This window comes from Neomonachus schauinslandi, chromosome 4 (assembly GCF_002201575.2).
Source record: "Neomonachus schauinslandi chromosome 4, ASM220157v2, whole genome shotgun sequence".
Lineage (NCBI taxonomy): Eukaryota > Metazoa > Chordata > Mammalia > Carnivora > Phocidae > Neomonachus > Neomonachus schauinslandi.
The window spans coordinates 129,336,474-129,358,061 of NC_058406.1; the positions used below are offsets into that span (position 1 = coordinate 129,336,474).

Here is a 21,588-nt window from a genome sequence, read left to right on the forward strand (position 1 = left end):
AGATATAGATATAGATATAGATATAGATATAGATATAGATATAGATAGATAAATACAATGGAATATTATGCAGCCATGAAAAAATGAAATCTTGCCATTTGCAATGACGTGGATGGAACTAGAGGGTATTATGCTAAGCAAAATAAGTCAATCAGAGAAAGACAATTATCATATGATCTCACTGATATGTGGAATTTAAGAAACAAGGCAGAGGATCATAGGGGAAGAGAGGAAAAAATGAAGCAAGATGAAACCAGAGAGGGAAACAAACCATAAGAGACTCTTAATCTCAGGAAACAAACTGACGGTTGCTGGAGGGGAGGGAGGTGAATGGGATGGGGGGACTGGGTGATGGACACTGGGGAGGGTATGTGTTGTGGTGAGCATTGTGTATTGTATAAGACTGATGAATCACAGACCTGTACCTCTGAAACAAATAATACATTATACATTAATAATTTAAAAAATGAAAGCCTACTCATCTATATGTCATATTCCACATTAACAAGGTCTTCACAAGTTGAACTGTCATTTTGTCCAGATATTTTTTTAAACACAAGTAAATAAACATTGCTAAAGGAAGATTTGCTGAACTACACAAAAGAAACATCTGTAATATAGCACTGCTTCAAACACAAAGGGAATTAATATTGTACTTGGTTTTCAGAGGATGAACAAGAGATTAATAAAATTAGTCTCAAATAAAAGAATAGAGGATCCTGCTTCCCATAATCTATGACAAAAATTGCTGGAATTTTAAAAACAAATATGTGGCTAGAAAGATCACTTCTTGCAAAAAGTTATGAATATAGCATTTATCACATTTAAGTCCTGGGTGCATTTTCCTAAAGAATCATGATAAACTTGTGGGAGAAGGGGACTTACAGTAATAATCCTTTTGGTGCTACTTTCTTTATATCCACCTTTATGGAGAATAATTTTTAAACTTTCAGCATAAAGAACTCAAAAAGGATTCTCAAGAGCATTACAAAAATAAGTGGCCAAATAAAATAAGACGATCAACCCAAATTATAAAAAGTCATTTTTTAATTTAAGGATTAGCTTTACTTACTTCTGCTTTTGTTTTTGTTTTAGGGGGATATGAAAAATTTTAAACTTGTGTGACATGTAAAAAGTGTATTTATTTATTAAACTTACCAGATAATTTAAAGTTTCTAATACAAAATTACATGGTGAGCCCTGGGCTTGCCTGACTGCCTGTAAGAACAGAACAAAGGAGTCTGGAGTTCTAAATTTGTATCATGGGAAATTTGTTACAAGTAGTTAGTCCTTGAATACTAACTCAGTGGCAAGAAAACACAGACTAGCCATTCCTTGGGAATGAAAGTGAAAAAGTTGAAAGATCAAAGGTGAAATGGATGGCTATCAAGCTATGACAAGGCAGAAGAGGTATGTGTATAAATGCCACAAATAATTAATTTTTATTAATTAATTTTCTGAGGCTTGTGTTTAAATCTCAAATTAATAACTGCTGATGTGCACAGTTTTCCAAGCGAGAAATGACTTTCTGGGCTGCAATGGCAGTATCGTTCCAGGATCAACTAAATTCCAACAAAAGGCCAAAAGTATCCATATTTGTATTATAGAATCAGTCATTCCTTCTGTAAAGTGAATACTTAGAGTTACAGATTCATGCCTGTTTTTTTTTTAATTGGAAAGAAGTGAATTTTTAAAAACCTCTCAAAATAACAATGTCCTAGGACAAATACTCTGATATTTAAATTCTTTTTAAGGAATTACAAACACCATGGTAAAGTAAAGTAACAGGCCATGTGTAGTCAGGATTCTCATATAATCCTGAAAACAACACTGTGAGGAAGCATAATTTATTCTCCCCAACTTACAGATGAGTGAACTGAGAATTAGAAGGTTGAGTAACCTGCTCAAATCCACACAGCCATCATTTCAATTCCAGAACCTGTACTTACAACTAGACTATATTACCTACAATATAATAAGGGCTAACAATTAAGTAACATTTACTGAGCAGAGGCAAAAGCTAAGCAATTTACAGATGTATCGTTTTATCCTCAATCTATGAGGCAAATATTATTTTAGCCCCTAGTAAAACATTTTTTTTTTAAAGATTTTATTTATTTATTTCAGAGAGAGAGAATGAGAGAGAGCACATGAGAGGGGGGAGGGGCAGAGGGAGAAGCAGACTCCCTGCCGAGCAGGGAGCCCGATGCGGGACTCGATCCAGGGACTCCAGGATCATGACCTGAGCCGAAGGCAGTCGCTTAACCAACTGAGCCACCCAGGCGCCCGCTCCTAATAAAACATTTACAATGGTTTCAGAGAAATGCTTGAGAGGCAAAAATCTGATGCTATCGTCAACACATTTTTATTTTAGCTTCAAAGAAAATTCAGTATTACAAAATATATTTTTTAAAAATACACCAACTTTAAAAAAATACTTCAGCTTGGGGCGCCTGGGAGGCTCAGTTGGTTAAGCACCAACTCTTGGCTTTTGGCTCAGGTCATGATCTCATGGGTCATGAGATTGAGCCCCAGTGGGCTCTGAGCTCAGTGGGGAGTCTGCTTAAAGATTCTCTTCCTCTGCCCCTGCCCCCATTCATACACTCTATCCCACTCTCTCTCTCAAATAAGTAAATAAATATTTAAAAAAATTAATCAGCTTTATTGAGATAAAATTTGCATGTAATGAATGGGGCCTATTTTAAGCTCATAGTTAATGAGTTTTGTCATATGCTTATATAACAATCACTAAAATCAAGGTACAGAACATTTCTACATTTCTATCACCCCAAAAGTCTCCTTAGAGAAAAAATCCCCACCTTCAGATCTAGGCAACCAATGAACTGCTTTCTGTCACCATAGGATTGGTTTTGCTGGTTCTAGGATGTCACAAAAATAGAATCTTACAATATACATATACTATCTGGCTTCTTTTGTACAGCCTAATGTTTTTCAGATTTGTCCATATTGTTGCTTGAATCAAATGTTTTACTACTGAGTAATATTCCATGGCATGGCTATATTATAATTTGTTTAACCATTTAGGTGGTGTATATTGGGGCGCCTGGGTGGCTCAGTTGGTTAAGCATCTGCCTTCGGCTCAGGTCACGATCCTGGAGTCCCAGGATCGAGTCCCAAGATCGAGTCCCACATCAGGCTCCCTGCTGGGTGGGGAGCCTGCTTCTCCCTCTCCCTCTGCTGCTCCCCCTGCTTGTGCTCTCTCTCTCTCACTCTCTCAAATAAATAAAATCTTAAAACAAAAACAAAATATTTACATGGTGGATATTACTAGTTTAGGACCATTATAAAGAAAGATTCTACAAACATTCATGTATAAGTCTTTGAATGGCCATATTTTTTCATTTCTCTTAGGTAAACACCAGGAGTGGAATTACTGGGTGGTATGGTAAGCATGCATTTAATTTCATTAAAAAGTAACAAACCATGACAAAACGGTCATACAGCAACAACGCAACGTGGCTGTCCTGCCACGACACTTGGTATTGCCCATCTTTTTAAATTTTAACTATGGTTTTAAGTTGCACTTCTCTAATAATTAATCATTTCAAGCATCTTTCAGATGCTTATCAGCCATTCTTACCTCCCCTCTAGTGAAGTATCTATTCGGTTACTTTGCTCACTTTTGTTTGTCTTAATTGAGTTTAAGTACTCATTTATATATTCTGGATACAAATCCTTTGTCAACATATATATTGCAAATCTTTTCTTCCAGTATATGTTCTGCTTTCTCATTTTTTAAACAGTGACTTTCAAGTATCTGAAGTTTTAAATCTTGATAAAGTTTAACTTCTCAATTTTTTCTTTTATGATTTATGCTTTTCATGTTCCCTTGTCTTTAGCTATCTCTAAAGTAGCAAAATACTTTCTTCTGTAAATTATGATTCATGCTTTTTGACTTCTATAAAATCTTTGCCTATCTCCAAAGTAAAAATATATCTTCTTCTGAAAAGTTATAGCTTTAACTTTTACATATAGGTCTATGATCCATTTCTAATTAATTTTTTTCTATGGTGTGAGGTAAGGGTTGAGGATCATTTTTTTCCACCTGGATAGAAAGAGTATCTTTTGCCTATTAGCATTTTTGTTAATTTGGGGGGGGAAAAATTGACTATATATGAGTGGGTCTATTTCCTGACTCTATATTCCACGGATGAAGCAAACTTTTTCTGTAAAGAGCCAGACAGTAAATATTTTGGGCTTTGCAAACCATATAATTTCTCTGTCATACCTACCCAGCTCTGCTGCTGTAGCATGACCGCAACTCTAGACAATACATAAGCAAATGATCATATCTGTGTTCCAATTAAACTTTATCAACACTAAAATGTCAATTTCATCTAAATTCATGTGCTATGAAATATTTTTAAAATTTGTTTCCTAGCCATTTAAAATGTAAAAACCATTGATAGATTGCAGGCCAATACAAAAATAGGCAGGCCAGACTTAGTCCATTACCCAGTTTGCCAACCTCTGCTCTATTTTGTTCCACTGATCTCTAATATCATTCCCCATGCCAATATTTCACTGCCTTGATTACTGTAGCCTTTATAGCAAGTCTTAAAATCAGGCAGTATGGGCTCTCAAAATCTGTCTATCCTTTTCAAAACTCTTTGGCTATTGCAGGTCCTTTGCATCTCCACATAAATGTTAACATTATAAATTTTACACACAAAAAGACCCTGCTATGATTTCAATGGGGATTGCACTGAAGCTTTAACTTTGAAGTAACTGACATTTTAACTATATCAAGTCTTCTTTATCTGAACAATATTTTTTAGTTGTCAGTATACAGGCTGTGAACATAATCTGTTAGATTTAATCCTGAGTATGACATGCTTTTATGCTATTTTAATGTTCCAGTTGTTCATTACTATTAAATAGAGATACTGTTGATTTTTTGTACATTGACCTTATATCCTGTGACCTTATTCCATTTATTTCAGTACCTTTTCATTTTCTGAGTTCTTAGAATTCTCTAAAAAATCATGGTATTCGCATACAAAGACAGTTTTATTTCTTCTTTTCCAATATTTTTCCCCATTTATTTCTTATTATTACACTTGCTAGAACTCAAATACAATGCTAAAGTGATAAAATGTATATCATTGTCTTATTCCTCATCTTACAAGTAAAGAATTCAATCTTTTGCCACAAAACATAACATCAGCTAGAGGTTGTTTAGAGAAATCCCTTATCACATTAAGAAAATTACTTTCCATTCCTAGTTTGAGAAGTCTGTAGCCTGAATGAGTGCTGACTTTCATCAAATGCTTTTTCTGTGTCTATAAGATGCTCATATTTTTTCCTTTATTCTATTAATATGGTTAATGCTTTCCTAAGATAAACTCCATTTAATCATGATGTTATATTATTAAATTTTGCTGAATTTAATTTACTAATATTTTGTTAAGGATTTTTACATCTGTGATCATGAAGCATACGATCTCAAGTTTTCTTTTAAGGTCTTTGTCTAGTTTTGGTATCAGATAATGCTGGCCTCATAAAATTAGTTGGGAAGTGTTCCTTTCTCCTGTTTTCTGAGGTACTGATACTATTTCTTCCTCAAGTATTTGACAGAATTTATTAGTGAAATCATTTGAGAGTCGCGTTTTCTTTGTGAAAAAGTTTCTCATACAAATTTAACTTCTTTAAGTTAAAGGGTTTTTTTGTATTAGTTTTGTTTTTGCTTTTTGTCCTTAAGTCAGTTTTGGTAATTTGTGCTTTCCTCTAAATTTACCCAATTCATCTAAGTCAAGGGTTAGCAAATTTTTCCTTCAAGGGTCAGAAAGTAAACATTTTAACATTGCAGGCCATATAGTCTGTCACAACTACTCTGCTGTTAAAGTTCAAAAGCAGACATAGACAATACATAACTAAATGGGCATAGCTATATTCCAATAAAACTTTATTTACAAAAGCAGGCAGTGAGCGTGAGGGTTACAGTTTGCCAACCAATGATCTAAGTTATCAAATTTATGAAGTCGTTCATAAAATTCCCATATAGTTCTTTTAATGTCAGTATGAGTCTTTTATTGCTGATATTGATAATATGTATCTTCACCTTCTCTCTTTTGTCAGGCCAGCCATAAACTTATAAATTTTATTAATCCTTTCCCAGAAACAGCTTTTGACTTCACTGATTTCATTGACACTTTCTATTGTTGTTCCATTTTCAATTTCATTGGTTTCTGCCCCTGTCTTTGTTATTTCCTTTTCTGTATTTCGGATTTAATGTGCTCTTCTTTTTCCAGCTTCTTAAGGGGGAAGCCTAAAGCATTAATTTTGGACCTTTTTCTTTTTTCACATAAGCATTTAAAGCTATACATTTCCTTCCAAGCACTGCTTTAGCTGCATCCACATCTCAGTGTTTCATTTTAATCTTCATTTAGTTCAAAATATTTTTCCAATATTCTTTGTGACTTCCCCTTGATCCATGAGTTATTCAGAAATATGATGTTTAATTTCCAATATCTGTGGAATTTCCAGATATTTTTATCATTCTTATTTCTAACTTAATCCCTTTGTGATCAGAGAACATAGCCTGTATTATTTCAATTCTCTTAAATTTATTGAGAATTGTCTTATAGCACAGCCTATCATCCATCTTGGTGAATGTTCTATGTGTGCTTGACAAGAATGCATATTCTGCTGTTATTAGACTGGTCGACAGTGTTATTGAACTCTACAGCTGTCTTAGCTTGGCCTGCCAAAACAAAATACCATGTTTAAGGTGGCTTAAAGAACAGAAATTTATTTTCTCACAGTTCTGGAGGCTGGAAGTCTAAGGTCAAGATGCTAACATGGTCAGTTTCTAATGAGAGCTCTCTTCCTGGCTTGTAACCAACTGACTTTTTATGTCCTCACCATGGCAAGGGCAGGGGATATGCAGAGTAGAGAGCTACGTATCTGGTGTCTGTTCTTAAAACAGCACTAACCTCATCATGAGGGCTATATCCTTATGACATATCAAAACCTAAATACCTCCCATGGGCTCTATATCCGAATACCATCACATTTCAGGTTAGGGCTTCAACACACGAATTTGGGAAGTACACAATTCAGTCCACACCAGTGACTTAGTTTTCTTATTTTTCTGTCTAGTTATTCTAAGACCTGCTAATAGGTGTATGATGATTATAATTGTTAGGTCTTCTTGACGATTTTACCCTCTCATCATTGGTAATTTTATCTTTGGTAATACTTCTTGTTCTAAAGTCTACTTTATCTGATATAAATAGAGCCACTCCAGCTTTATTGTGTTTGCATGAACTATCATTTTCCATCCTTTTAACCAATCTGTGTCTTCATATTGAGAGTGGATTTCTTCACATCCCATATGGTTGTATTTCCTGCTCTTTTATCAAGTCTGACATTCTTTATCTTTTAACTAAAGCATTTAAACCTTTTACACTTAACATAATTATTGATATGGTTGGGTTGAAATCTATCATCTTCTTTGTTTCCTATTTATCCCATGTGTTCCTTGCTCCTTTTTTCTCCCCCTTTTCTGCTTCCTTTAGATCACACTTAATTCCATTTTATGGCCACTATGTATTCTTTTTTTTTTTTTAATTTTATTTATTTATTTGAGAGAGATAGGGAGGGAGAGCAGAGCAGGAGGGAGGGGCAGAGAGAGAAGCAGACTCCCCACTGAGCAGGGAGCCCAACATGAGGCTCAATCCCTGGGCCCTGGGATTATGACCCCAGCTGAAGGCAGACGCTTAACGACTGGGCCACCCAGGCGCCCCGACCACTATTGTATTCTTAACTATTCTTTTTTTGCTTTGCATCAATATACATCTTCAACTTACCACAACTTCCTTTCACATCATATTATATCAGTTCATGTATAATGTTAAGAACCTTACCTAAGTTTTCTAAGTGTTTATGGTGGGAGGGTAAATCTGGTCCCAGTTATAGCCAGAAGCATAAGCCCCCAAAATGTTTTTAATAATTTTATTTTTGTCTAATATTTGGGGAAACATGTTGGGGGGGAACCTCTTTATACTTCACTTCAAAGAAAAAAGGTGAATTTCTATATTATAAAATGAAGTGTGCCAGTAAGAGTTACAATAGTTTTGTTTTGTTTTCTTTTGTTTTTTTTTTAAGATTTTATTTATTTATTTGACAGAGAGAGACACAACAAGAGAGGGAACACAAGCAGGGGGAGTGGGAGAGGGAGAAGCAGGCTTCCCGCCGAGCAGGGAGCCCGATGTGGGGCTCGATCCCAGGACCCTGGGATCATGACCTGAGCCGAAAACAGATGCCCAACTGACTGAGCCACTCAGGCGCCCCACAATAGTTTTGTTTTTATGAGTTACAATGTCCACTAGTTCCTATACTTAATTTTAAATACAGCCTGCCTAAGACAAGAGCTTCTAGACCAGACTAAATCCCTCATTTACCCGAAAATCATTTCTCTTGCTCTCTGATTCCCTGACTTCAGAGTCCAGTTCATTCTCCCTCATCTTTGCTTTCTTAACCTGTTCAAATCCTCTTCTCTGGCTCCTTATGAGAGTTTCAAGATACAATGTATTTTTAACATTTTTTTATTATGGGTTTAGATTTATTTCCCCCAAATAAAAACACATTTCTAATCTAATTAATGTAATCCTATTAAAAGTAAAGAATATTGAAAATTTTTGTCTTTTAGCCTGTCAGTTCTACATCTACCTATAAAACAGTATCCTCATGAAGAAATATCATTTTTAAAAGAAATACCATTTTTGAAAAGTTGTATCATACATTCCACATATAAAGCGTGTAACAGAGAAAAGAATATATTCTCCAAACCAAGGGATATAATTTACAAAAGGCAAAATTATACAAAACTACTAGAATGAATTCTTGCTTTTCACCACTTTGCATTTATTTCATTTATCCAAGAGGCTTTAAAGTTGTATACTTGGCTGACCTTTCCTGTTTGGCTGCACCATATGAAACCAACATATTTATAGGACAAAAAAGGTCAAATATTAGTGATTTTATATGGTTTAACCTCTCATCAGTTAACCACCCACTTTGGAATACTAACCAGCATGAACTCACCCAGTCTGTATGTTGTTTTATCAGTATACAAGCACCATCTGGTGGCAGAAAGCAAAATTGTAGACTTTTCCTGTTCATACCACTATTGTTACAAATACATTGTTTCTCAACTGTTCTACTTTCCAACATGTTTTTTAATAGGGTATTACAAACTAGTGAAGAACACTTAGATTGACAGTTTGAATTGTACACCTAAAACTAACATAACATCGTATGTTAACTACACTGGGATTAAAACAAAAAACTTAATTAAAAAAAAAGTCTGAACAAGCTCAAAATACATAGCACACCAACACAGTACTTAGCAGCTAGTTATCAGCCTCTATAACGAACTTTGAAATACAATAAGCTATTTCATAAACTAAAATCTTGCTTATTTCTAGTTTTACTGATAACCAACATAACGAAATAAAATCAGTTCAAATACTTAAAAAAATCTGTTTCACCCCATCAAATGTCCACTGGTAGCTACAGCTGTCCAGAAAGTTCTTTCCAAGTCTCACAGATTTACCTCCCAGGGCACAAGAGGGGAGACCATGAAAATTCAAGTAGGTACCTGGCTCTGCCCACTGGAACAAGTAACCTCAGCAAAATAGTCCTCTTGCCTTGTTTAACTTACTATGACTTGTATCTAACATCTTAAGAGAAAGCAACTTTACTAACCTAGCTACAAGTGACTGGACCAGGAATTGGATACATTAGTAAACAAATACTGTCTTGACACAAAATATACCAACCACACCTGAGGACGGAAAGGCTTGGCAAGGGGGCATGCTATGAAATTTTTCCAAATCAAGTAATGACAAACCAACATAACCAAATCCCTTTGGGAAGGAAGTATAAATCCTAGATGAATAAAGAACAGATTGGTCACTCAAACGTAAGTTGTAGCCTAAACAGTGTCATTTTCTGCAAGATGCATTCTGATGCGAAAGCTTCAGGAACACTCTAGACCCTAAGTCCCTCTTCCCATGTGTACTTCCAATAAATCTTCAAAGCCAAAGATAATCTTCCCATACCCTCCACTAAGGCTTTAAAGAGTAATAAAATAGACCCCTCCTAAATATCTCATAGGAAATTTAAACTCAACATAGTCAAAACAGAACTCCTCATGTTTCCAAAGACCCACTTAAACTCCTCATTGCGAACAATGAGTGATCCAGATATATGAAAGTCATCCTGAATCCCCCGACCTCCCACCCCACCAACCAATCAATCCCCAAGTGTCACCAAGTCCACCTTCTAAATATCTAGACACTGCCCTCCCCTCCATCTTCACGGTTCCAGACTCTCATCACATTAGGTCCGAATTACAACATCCTTGTAATTCATCTTTCTCCCTTGAATTTTAAGACTATTCAACTATTCCCCACGTACTGCCAAAGCAATATGCCTAAAACAGATACCCAATTATTTTATCCCTCAGCCTAAAATCCTTCAACGGCTCCCAATCACCTTCAGGATAAATCCAAATCTCTTCCCAAGGCCATCTGAGGACATCAAATTAGCACCCTGCCTGAGCTTCAGCTTTTTCATTCCAGACATACCAAATTCCTTGCAAGCCCATGATGAACTGAACTTCTCAGGATTCCCTGCGGTTGTTCCCAAAAACTAGTTTGCTTTTCCTTACCTTCTTCACCTGGCTAATGTCTTGTTTACCTTAAAGATTCAGCTCAAGTGTCAATGCCTTCTGGGAGGCTTCCTGAGTCCCCAGTCTGAGGGAGGCACTTGTTCTCAATGTTTCCATAGTACCGTATGGTCGCATCTATCACTCTGTTACTGTTTCTCTGCACTGTTTTCATCTTCTGATGGACTCAGAGACTACCAGACTGGCTTTCATTCAAGTACCTACTCTTAACACAATATGTGGCAAAGAGGAGGCATTCGGTGAATATTTGTTTAATGAGAGATCTCACCAAAGTCCTTTTCTTTGGTCTTATTATCTCTACTTAGCAAACGAGGAAACTAAGGAAGGTCTAGTGCCTTGCCCAAAACCACACAGCTAAAAGCATCAGAATGAGGATTTGAACCAAATGTTCTGACTATAATGGAAATGATTTTCCTTCAGAATCTTCGCCTTCAGGGAACCATTCATTAAAAAAAAAAAAAAAGTTGTGCTCTGCAAGCAGCTTGGATGGGATTAATCCCTGTTTCTCCAGGCTGGGCACAAACTCAAGCATGGCCAATTAAAGTATTCCCTCACCCCAAATCCAGTCCGGATGACAAAGGGATGGACAGTCTACTCAAAGTCTTTCTTGGGACTTTGCTAAGAACTATACAAAAACGTGTTCCTTCTCTGGTACTACACGTCTAAGGACTATGTAGCATATGAGGTACAGCAAATGAAAGTGAGCTTCTTTGAAAAAGAAGTCAAGCATATGGTGAGCACTCTGAATATGTGTAAGACTGATGAATCACAGACCTGTACCCCTGAAACAAAAAATACATTATATGTTAATAAAAATAAAATAACAAAGGGCGCCTGGGTGGCTCAGTTGGTTAAGCGACTGCCTTCGGCTCAGGTCATGATCCCAGGGTCCTGGGATTGAGTCCCACATCAGGCTCCCCGCTAAGCGGGGAGCCTGCTTCTCCCTCTGACCCTCTCCTCTCTCATGCTGTTTCTCTCTCGCTCGCTCTCTAATAAATAAATGAATAAAATCTTAAAAAAAAAAAATCTTTAAAAAAAATAAAATAAATAAAATAACAAAAATAAAGCAGAAATTCAATGGCAAAAAAAAAAAGAAGTCAAGCAGAGGAAAAATGAGACAATAGCTAAAAAGAGAAATGGAAAATGAGGGAAAAGAACACTAAAGCCCTATATTCAACCATGCCTGACGATCTCCCCAAGAGACCTCTCCCAGTTACATATGGCAAAAATCCCCATTTTCACATAGTCTAGTTTGAGTTGTGGGCCTTTGGCCATCCACACCAGCAGACTGGGAACTTTCTGGCCACTAGCCAAGCAGTAATGCTTCTTGCATCTGTACATACACAAAATTGATAAACTGTCTGTAGGAGGACTGATTTCAGCCATTCTGTTCTTGAGATCATGTATATCATTTTTTATAACAAAGACAGGAGAACAAAAGCATAAAAGGTTCTCCAACCTTTACATCTTACACTTTGCCATATAAATTTTTGTAGCTTTCAACTTTATATCTGTTAGTGAATAGTACCTCAAATGAGAAAGGAAAAGATGTAACTGGATGTATTCATTTTCAAACATCTTAGGTGTGACAAAGAGAGACAGGTACTTCCGAATCCAGGCTGCATCCAGATCTTGTTCATGGATAAATCTCTTTTTTTCCCCAGCCATCATAAACCAGGGCAACAGAGGGGTGGCGCTTTAAGTGCCTCCTTAGCCTTTGAATGAGCTTAAGTCAGGCAATCTCATCAGGAAAGGACAGAATTTAGGTGCACCTGGGTGGCTTAATCAGTTAAACATCTGACTCTTGGTTTCAGTTCAGGTCATGATCTCGCGTCCCTGTGTCGGTCCTCCACACTCAGCGCAGAGTCTGCTTCAGATTCTTTCTCCCTCTCCCTCTGCTTCTCCCCCCGCTCATGCTCTCTCTCCCTCTAAATAAATAACCTTAAAAAAACAGAATTTAATAAAAAATATATTTTTTTAAAAACCAACATGGGTAATCTCTAATTATTACTTAATATTATTTTAAGTAAAAAATGAAAGGACTTTTTTATAAATCCCTTTAAATGATATCTGTTTCTTGGACTTTCTAACCTTTCATTCCCTGCCTTATTAAGAAGCTACTGATTCATTTGGATTCTCACAAGGAGAAAAGAGTCTCCTCTATCTTTGGCTCCAAATTCCCTGTGACACATTCAGGTGTTGTCATCTGCAGATTAAGGTCATATGTGAAATCCTAATTCTTAAAATATTTTTTAAAGATTTATTTACTTTTATTTTTTTTAAAGATTTTATTTATTTATTTGACAGACACAGCGAGAGGGAACACAAGCAGGGGGAGCGGCAGAGGGAGAGGGAGAAGCAGGCTCCCCCCAGAGCAGGGAGCCTGATGTGGGGCTCGATCCTAGGACCCTGGGATCATGACCTGAGCCGAAGGCACATGCTTAACAAATGAGCCACCCAGATGCCCCTATTTACTTTTATTTGACACACAGAGAGAGAGCACAAGCAGGGGAAGCGGCAAGCAGAGGCAATGGGAGAGGCAAGTTCCCCGCTGAGCAGGGAGCCTGATGCGGGGCTCGATCCCAGGACCTCGGACGCTTAACTGACTGAGCCACCCAGGCGCCCCATGTGAAATCCTAATTTTTACAGCCTAATGAGTAATGGTTAGGTTTGCCCTTCTGTGAGCAGAGAGCTTTTCAGTTGAAACATGACTTGGCAGTTTACCAGTACTTCTCTATTTTTTTTTTACCTTTTTTGTGATCTGCAGAATATTCTAAAGACTCTCCCAACAATCTGAAAGCAAAGTCCACTTTATCCATTAAGTGGGAATGGCCTAAAGCACAACCCCTTAGAGAAGTCATACATAAATTCTTACACCCCTCATGACAACTATGGAATCAGATCTTGAAACTAGAAATTGCCAACAAAGGAAAAATGTCAACATTCTTAACAGAAGACCCACAATAGAAAAAAAAAAAAAAAAAACCAAACCATATGACCCGTGTCACATCCTCATATACCAACTACTCTCCTCCTTCATACCTCCTTTCAGTCTTTTCCAGCCCTACTGGTCTGCTGGAGAAGACATCAACACGCCTGGTACCTTCCTACCTCGGGGGCTTTGCACTTCCTGTTTGTTCTGCTTGGAATGTTCTCTCCTTCTCTTGTGACATACACACTACTTGTGACATACACACTACTTATTCCCTCTCTTTCTTTATCAAAAGTCACCTCAGTGAGTAACCACCTCTTTATGACTGCCTCCCTTACTAGAACATGAGCTCCATAATAATAATCCACAGAGATTATTGTCAGATTTCTCATTGCTTTAGCACCAGATTTCTTTCATTTAAAAGTAATAAATCCACTAATCAAAACTCTAGGGGCGCCTGGGTGGCTCAATCGTTAAGCGTCTGCCTTCAGCTCAGGTCATGATCCCAGGGTCCTGGGATCGAACCCCGCATCGGGCTCCCTGCTCCACGGGAGGCCTGCTTCTCCCTCTCCCAATCCCCCTGCTTGTGTTCCCTCTCTTGCTGTGTCTCTCTCTGTCAAATAAATAAATAAAATCTTTAAAAAAAAAAACAACTCTAGTAAGATTTCAATAAAGAACTACAGATATCAAAATATAATAAGCATTTAAATATCCCCATGAGTCTATTCACTATAGTATATTAAAAGTAAAATATCCTGATAGGCAAGGTGTTCCCAACTCAGGTGACCAAATGTATCTATTGTGCTTAAGTGGGCAAATAGTTTTATTTCTATTAGGTAACCTCAAGCTTACAAGAAAGGCTATAGGCAGGTTATACAGAAAAAGGGAAAGTAAAGCAACTACCAGAGAAATGTTATGTCCTTCTTGCCACCTATGTGGTGTGGACACCAAGTTGAGAGTTGATAAGCCTGCCACTGGATGCTCCAGTTTAGGAGACACTACCGAAGAGGATGAGAATGGAACAACACTCCAAGGGAGCCAAAGAGAGTTAAGGATTTAGGTCAAGAGAGCAAGGGAGAGATGGTAAATACTCTGTGGAAGCATTACCTGACAGGAAAAAATGGACTACACATCACCAACTGCAGGTTTCGGCAAGGCAGAAGAGAAAGGTGTCAGCTATCTGGTGGACAAGGGACATCATCACAAAGACCAGAGGAGCTCAGAGGACAATACAGAACACCCAAAGGTGAGGGTCCCTCCTTTCCTACCAAGACAACACAGTAAATTCCCCCAGACACACCTGGAGAAAAGGGGGGAGGAGCAGAAGTCTAAGAAGATTGTACTCGTTTTTCTTAGAGAACATAAGCAATAATATTTAAAAGAACCATTTACAATCTGAATAGGACTAAGTTTTAAATGGTAAATACACCACTGCCAAACAAGACACCAAAAGGTATCATTATGTATAGACCACACATCTTCTCACATCTGAACTGTAATGGTAGTAAATACACAAAATGATTAAAAAGTATCAGCATCCCAACACTAGAAGAAATAATTATCCGACATGATCAAGGTGTTAGTTAACACTACAATAGCAATCATAATGCAACATAAATCAGGGTAGGCTGAATACCTTAAACTTGCACAATGCTGTATGTCAATTATATCTCAATAAAAATGTTCTTTTTAAGCATTAGCAAATATCTGATCACAAGAATTTCTCAGGCATAAAAGCAGTTGGAGAAATCACACACACACACAAAAATACTAGGCCATATAACATCTAAAACTGTTGCACATCAAAACAAACACAGAACTAAAAGCCAGTTTTTACAAAGCAGGAAAATTAAACAAAACAGACATAATGCTAATATTCCCAACACATAAACATTTGAAGACCTGCCAAGCAATGCAACAGAAATTAGCAAATTCAAATAGACAAATCAAAAAGGACAAACAAAATACTTGAAAACTGTTCAGCCCCACAAGTAATCAATAAAACCAAACTTTAAAATCATACCACTTTTGGGCGCCTGGGTGGCTCAGTTGGTTAAGCGACTGCCTTCAGCTCAGGTCATGATCCTGGAGTCCCGGGATCGAGTCCCGCATCAGGCTCCCTGCTCGGCGGGGAGTCTGCTTCTCCCTCTGACCCTCCCCCCATGCTCTCTCTCTCTCATTCTCTCTCTCAAATAAATAAATAAAATCTTTAAAAAAAAATAAATAAATAAAATAAAATAAAATCATACCACTTTTTATCTATCAAATAAGACATTTTTTTTTAACTCAGTGTTGTCAGAATGGAACAGAATATACACTAAGTAATTAATACAAATTTTAATGTAATTGGGCGACATATTATTCTTTTTAACCCAATATTCCCCTTATAAGGTAATCTATTTTAAGGAAATAATCAGTGATGTAAACAAAAATTTATATGTAAAGATTGTTGCACATTATTTATAATTTTCAAAAAAACTTAGATGATCAAAACAAGTACATTTTGTTTATATGATTATCAGGTGTTCTTTGTTTATACCTGTTTATATCCTTGTAAAATATACCCTGGCCAAATGAAGCATTATATAGCCATCGAATATGTTTTTCAAAGATCACTTAAAAATGTGAAAAATGGGGGCACCTACTTGGCTCAGTTGGCAGAGCATGAGACTCTTGATTTCAGGGTTATAAGTTTGAGCCCCACACTGGGTGTAGAGATTACTAAAAAAAAAAAACTTTTAAAAAATGTGAAAAATGATCACTATATCAAATTAAAAGAGGGCACAATACTGTATATATGAGATGAACAGATTATGATACATCATGCAAAGGAACACTATTTAGCAACAGAAAAGGGCAAAATCCAGATACAAGCAACGAGGATGAATCTCAAAAAACAAAAAACAAAAACAAATAAGAAAACCATTATATGAACTGAAAAAAGCCAGACACAGAAGAGTACATATTGTATGAATCTATTTATATGAAGTTCAACGACATGCAAAACTAATCTACAGTGATAGAACCATTGTTCCTCCTGGGAGGAGGTATAACGAGTACACATAGGTATGAGGAAATTCTCAGGGTAACAGAAACATGCTGAACCTTGATCGGGGTGGTCATCACATGAGGATACACACATATAAAAAGTGATCAAGTAAAGTATAAATATATATATATACATAAATAATAGTCATCACAATGTACATTTAAGATCTGTGCATTCTGCCATTCACATAAATATACCTCCATAAAGTACTGTATAAACTGAATATAAAGGATAACTTCACTTTGGTCAAATATATGTGCAAAGAATTTTAAAAAGTGTAAAATACATCAAAATATTAAAGGTATTTAATTCTGGAATTACATGTTATTTATATTTTCTTTTTAACTTTTTGCATTTTCTACATTCTCTATAATGAGTTACATGACTTTTATAAATGATCCAAAAAAAACACAACTTTTTTTTAAAAATTCTGCCTTGCCCATAAAAGAAAATTCTGTTACACTTGTAACTATCACAAAATTATGCAATGTGTAGACAGACTTAGTAAATCCTTCCAACAAATTTCCTATAAATTAAAAACATTCATGTTTGCAATGTAGTTGGACAAATTAAGAAAACCACTAATTAAGCTAAGTATCTGCCTGGTAAATAAATGAGCAAGTCAACTGAAAAGTCAGCACTATATTGTGGCATGATTTTAAAACATGGTCCTGCCTGCAACAAATACAGGGTTCTCATGACTCAATAAAAACTAGTTCCCGAAAACCAGTTATTTTTAAACGTATTACTTTAAATATTCCTTTTGTGAGCCTGATTTATCTAAATTCCATGCAAAATGCCCAAAGTAAATGTTCCTTACAATGAAAATACTCTTTGAGTTTCAGAAACTGTTACAATATGCGTAAAATAATAAATAAGAACAAAACCAAAGAAGACATACAAACCTCTGATTGTACATGCCCCGAAAGTTGTAATTAGCTCTATAATTTGGGAAAGGCTTTGGATCTAATGGCCTGTAGATGGCAGGCTCTCCCCTTTTCATAGCAAGCCCATTCAGTTCCACAGTTGGAGTTATACTACCTGTTTAAAAAAAATATTAAAAGCACACAAGTGAAATATTTCCATAATAAATCCCGCAAGCCATACTTACATTACATGTAATTACCATGAAAGAAGGTGGGAGTTGATGGCCTGTCTGTATGATTTTCTCAGGGGTGTATAAACAAACTACATAAACAGGAAAATTGTTTCTAATGAAATCTCTTCGGGGTTTGCAAGCTTTTTTGTATATTAATGACCAAAAATTCAACTTGAAAGACTGTTTCAAAACAAGGGGAACACGAGGTTCACAGACTGCTTAATTTGGATACTATAAAGAAAGTACTGAACGTCAGCATTACTCACCCCAGGAAGCTTTCAATTATTTAATCATTAAAAACATTATCATCTTTAGCATTTTTATTATCATTTATCTTATTTCATTTATTATCATTTTTATATTTTGCTAATCAAGCAACTGAAATTAGCAATGAATACAGGGTCATCAGTAATTCTTAGACTTATCTCATGAAAATACATTTTGAGTTTTTTCTATAACCAACAACAGGACAAAGTAAATCTACTAATGCTTTCTGTAAATCTTTAAAGATATATACTAAAGCATTTATGGATGAAGTGATATATCCGAGCTTTCTTTCAAAATAATTCAGAGGAAAGACAGATGAGAAACAAGACTGGCCACTACGTGTAGATGACTGTTGAAGGTGGTGATGGGTATGGCGCTGTTCACTAGCTTATCAGCTCTACTTTTGCAAAAGTTTGAAAAATTCCATAATAAATAACACACACTAAATTATTACATCACATTATTTTGAGTACCAAAAGAGGTTATTTAGTAAAACATTATATATATACACATTACATATATAACAAATCACAAATATGAATCTAAAGTTTTTATAGAAAGTAAAATTTATTTTTTCAGTGTAAATCCTGTACTATTTTGTTGGAATTATGCCTTTTGCAACATACATTTAAGACTCCATTCGTCACATACAAAAACGGGTCGACTTATTGCAGCAGAGAAAAATGGGGCTGGCATAAAGCGCCCGCTGGGGGTGCCGGAACCTGACAAACGCAGAACCGGCAGCCGCGTCATCAGCTATCCAGCAAGAGTCAGTAATTGCTCACTTTGTGTCCCAGTTCTAAAGAATTTATGCGAAACCACTGAAGAGTATAAGAACAGGAACTAAACCAAGGTTAAGGGGAAAAACAAAGAGGGTGGAAGGACAAAGGAGGTGGAAAAGAAAAAAAGATAGGCATAAGAAAAACAGCAAAGAACATTAACATACTGAACAGTAAGTCCAATTAGCCCAAACCCCTAATTTAATACCAACACTCAGGGCAGAGGAAGAGAAGTCAAGAATAAAGGATTCTCTTTTCTTTCTTTCCTACAGTATTTTACTGAGGGGTAAGTAAAATGCACAAACCTTAAGCATACAAATCTACAAATTATTACACATTATAAACATTCAGTGACCACCATTCAGATCAAGATATGACCATTTTCATCACCCAGAAAGTTCCATCATAGCTATTTCCAGTCAATACCCACCTCCCCAAGTTACCTATTCTGACTTCTGTCATCAGAGTTTTGCCTGTTCTTCAAACCTGAATGTGTATTATTCTATCATGCTTCCTTCACTCAATGTAACAATTTTGTCAAATATTTCAGTATTGCAAACATTTTTTTTTAAATCACTGAATAGTACTCTACTGAATGGATACATCAGTTTATCTACTCTGCTGCTGATGGGACATCTGAGTTGTGTCCAGCTAGGAGCAATTAAATAAAGCCACAGTGTTTTAGCAGACACATACACTCAGTTCCCTTAGGTATATCCCTAGCAGTGGGATTGCTACTAGATCACAGAGTAGGTCTATGGTTAACGTTATTAGGAATTGTCGAACAGTCTTCTACAAATTTAACACCAAAGAGTAGTGTATATTTTTTTTAAGTTTTTTTCTTATTTCATATATATTGCAGTTTAATAGTTAACATATCAATCGGTTGTAAGATTTACGTCTTTCTGAATTCTACTTTGCAACAATCATACAGACACAAATAGCATAAAGTTCAAATGGAGAAAAAAGAAAAGAAAAAAAAAGTTTGAAAGGCCTCATCCTTTAATTAGGGCAATAAACAGAAACTAATGTATCTAACAATCATCAGTGAGGTGATTTTAATGCACTGGTAGGATATACTATGTCCTGCCACCCATACCAAAATTGGGTTTTAAGCTAGGTAGAAGTATTATATTCATATCATTTAAATAAATCAATGATTTCATATAAATTTCTCATTTGAAATTAAGGCTGCAATCTATTTTCTTCACAGAAATGCTAGACACTGGTCTTCGTGAAGGAGAGTGGAGAAGCACCAGACAAGTGCAAACTGCGCTGAAGAGGTTTCGACTCCTGGAGCCAAGTATCTCCACCTGTTTCATAAAGACCGAGACTGCCACCGCTGCGTGTGCACAGCCTCTTTACTTACACAATAACGCGCCCACAGGAAACACGTACAGAGTCACTTCCAACTGTGAGAACCTGCAGATAATGCTAAGTACCACTCCAGCAGGTGCGAGCTGGACCCAGGCTGCATAAAGATGATCATGACGCAGCACTCCTCATGCATCACATGGCTGTAAAGCGGACACTGTCAACGCAGAATCTGTTTCTAGTGGTTTTTCGGTAGATTAAAGGAAATTTCTGTATTTATCAGTGATAAACATAACAAGACTAATTGGTTATATATACAAACATACATAACAACTACTGTGGATTCCCATTCTGTGGAAAGTGAAAGAAAAATGCCACAACTAGTTTTTAAGGAGCTATACATTGCTAACACTCAAGGAAAAGCTTTGTAGGCAGAATAGTCCCTGGAACATAGCAGTCACTCAATAAATATTTGTTCAAACAATGAACTGATTAATTAATCAACCAAGGCTCCTTGAAGTAATGGCTCGTGCCAGGGCCAGGACAAGGAAAATATGAGATGACCTTGGAACATCTTACTGAGCCAGAAAGTAAGAAGTGCTCAAGAAGGATGAAAACAGTAGAAGGACACTGGAGTCAACTGGAAAGGTTCATACCCCTGGTCAAGTCTGTGACAAATTGAGAATCGAAATAAATAATGATAGATTATAATCCTGTAAGTAAAATAGGAATCCAAGAGTCTATAGTGATAGAAATAAATGAACAAACAAACAAATGAGGGGAAAGAGAAAATTCTAGGGTAGAATGCCAACTAATAAATATTAAAAACAAAACAACTGGAATCAAAACATCACCCTTTAAGAGAAAATAAGTTTCTGTTGTTCTAAGCCATATAAATTAATTAATTAATTAAATCACCCTGTGGCACTCTTCAGAGTATTAATTCAGAAAAGAATCATTAATAGATGCCAAATCTGGTAAGTGAAAGCAAGTTTGATGAGGAACAGAATGTTTATATAGTCCCAAAGTTTCTCCTCAGAAAATAATTAGTTCCTTATTATTTAATAAGAAAACATACTTATTAATTAACATTACAGTAGAGAAGCCTGGCAAACATAGTCTTCACCAAGTGACAAAAGTCATCACTAATGGGACAAATCAGTATCAGGTTTACCCTGATAAGTAACAGTGAGATAAGCCAACGCCACTGGGACATTCATGCTAAAAATTCAAAATCACGAGGAAACTCCAGATAAACTCAATTGAGGGGCATTCTACAAATGATGTGGCCTGAACTATTCAAAAATGTCATGGTCATAAAGGACAAGAACTCTGAGGAACTATTCCAGATTGAAGTAGAATGAAAAGAAATGATAAATACATGATCCCGATTAGATCCTGGACCTACAAAGGAATATTACTGGGACAATC

The 21,588-nt window shown here is 36.3% G+C and overlaps 1 protein-coding gene across 2 annotated transcripts in view; it reads right to left on the reverse strand.

Annotated features, from left to right (window-relative positions):
* The window catches only part of STAU2 (staufen double-stranded RNA binding protein 2), a 321,925-nt gene that overhangs the window by 245,317 nt on the left and 55,020 nt on the right, over nt 1-21,588 (reverse strand). For both annotated transcript variants that reach the window (XM_044914642.1, XM_021688639.2), the window contains exon 3: nt 17,604-17,739. In XM_044914642.1, coding sequence (XP_044770577.1) covers nt 17,604-17,739 — 136 coding nt within the window. The remainder of the gene's footprint in view (nt 1-17,603; nt 17,740-21,588) is intronic.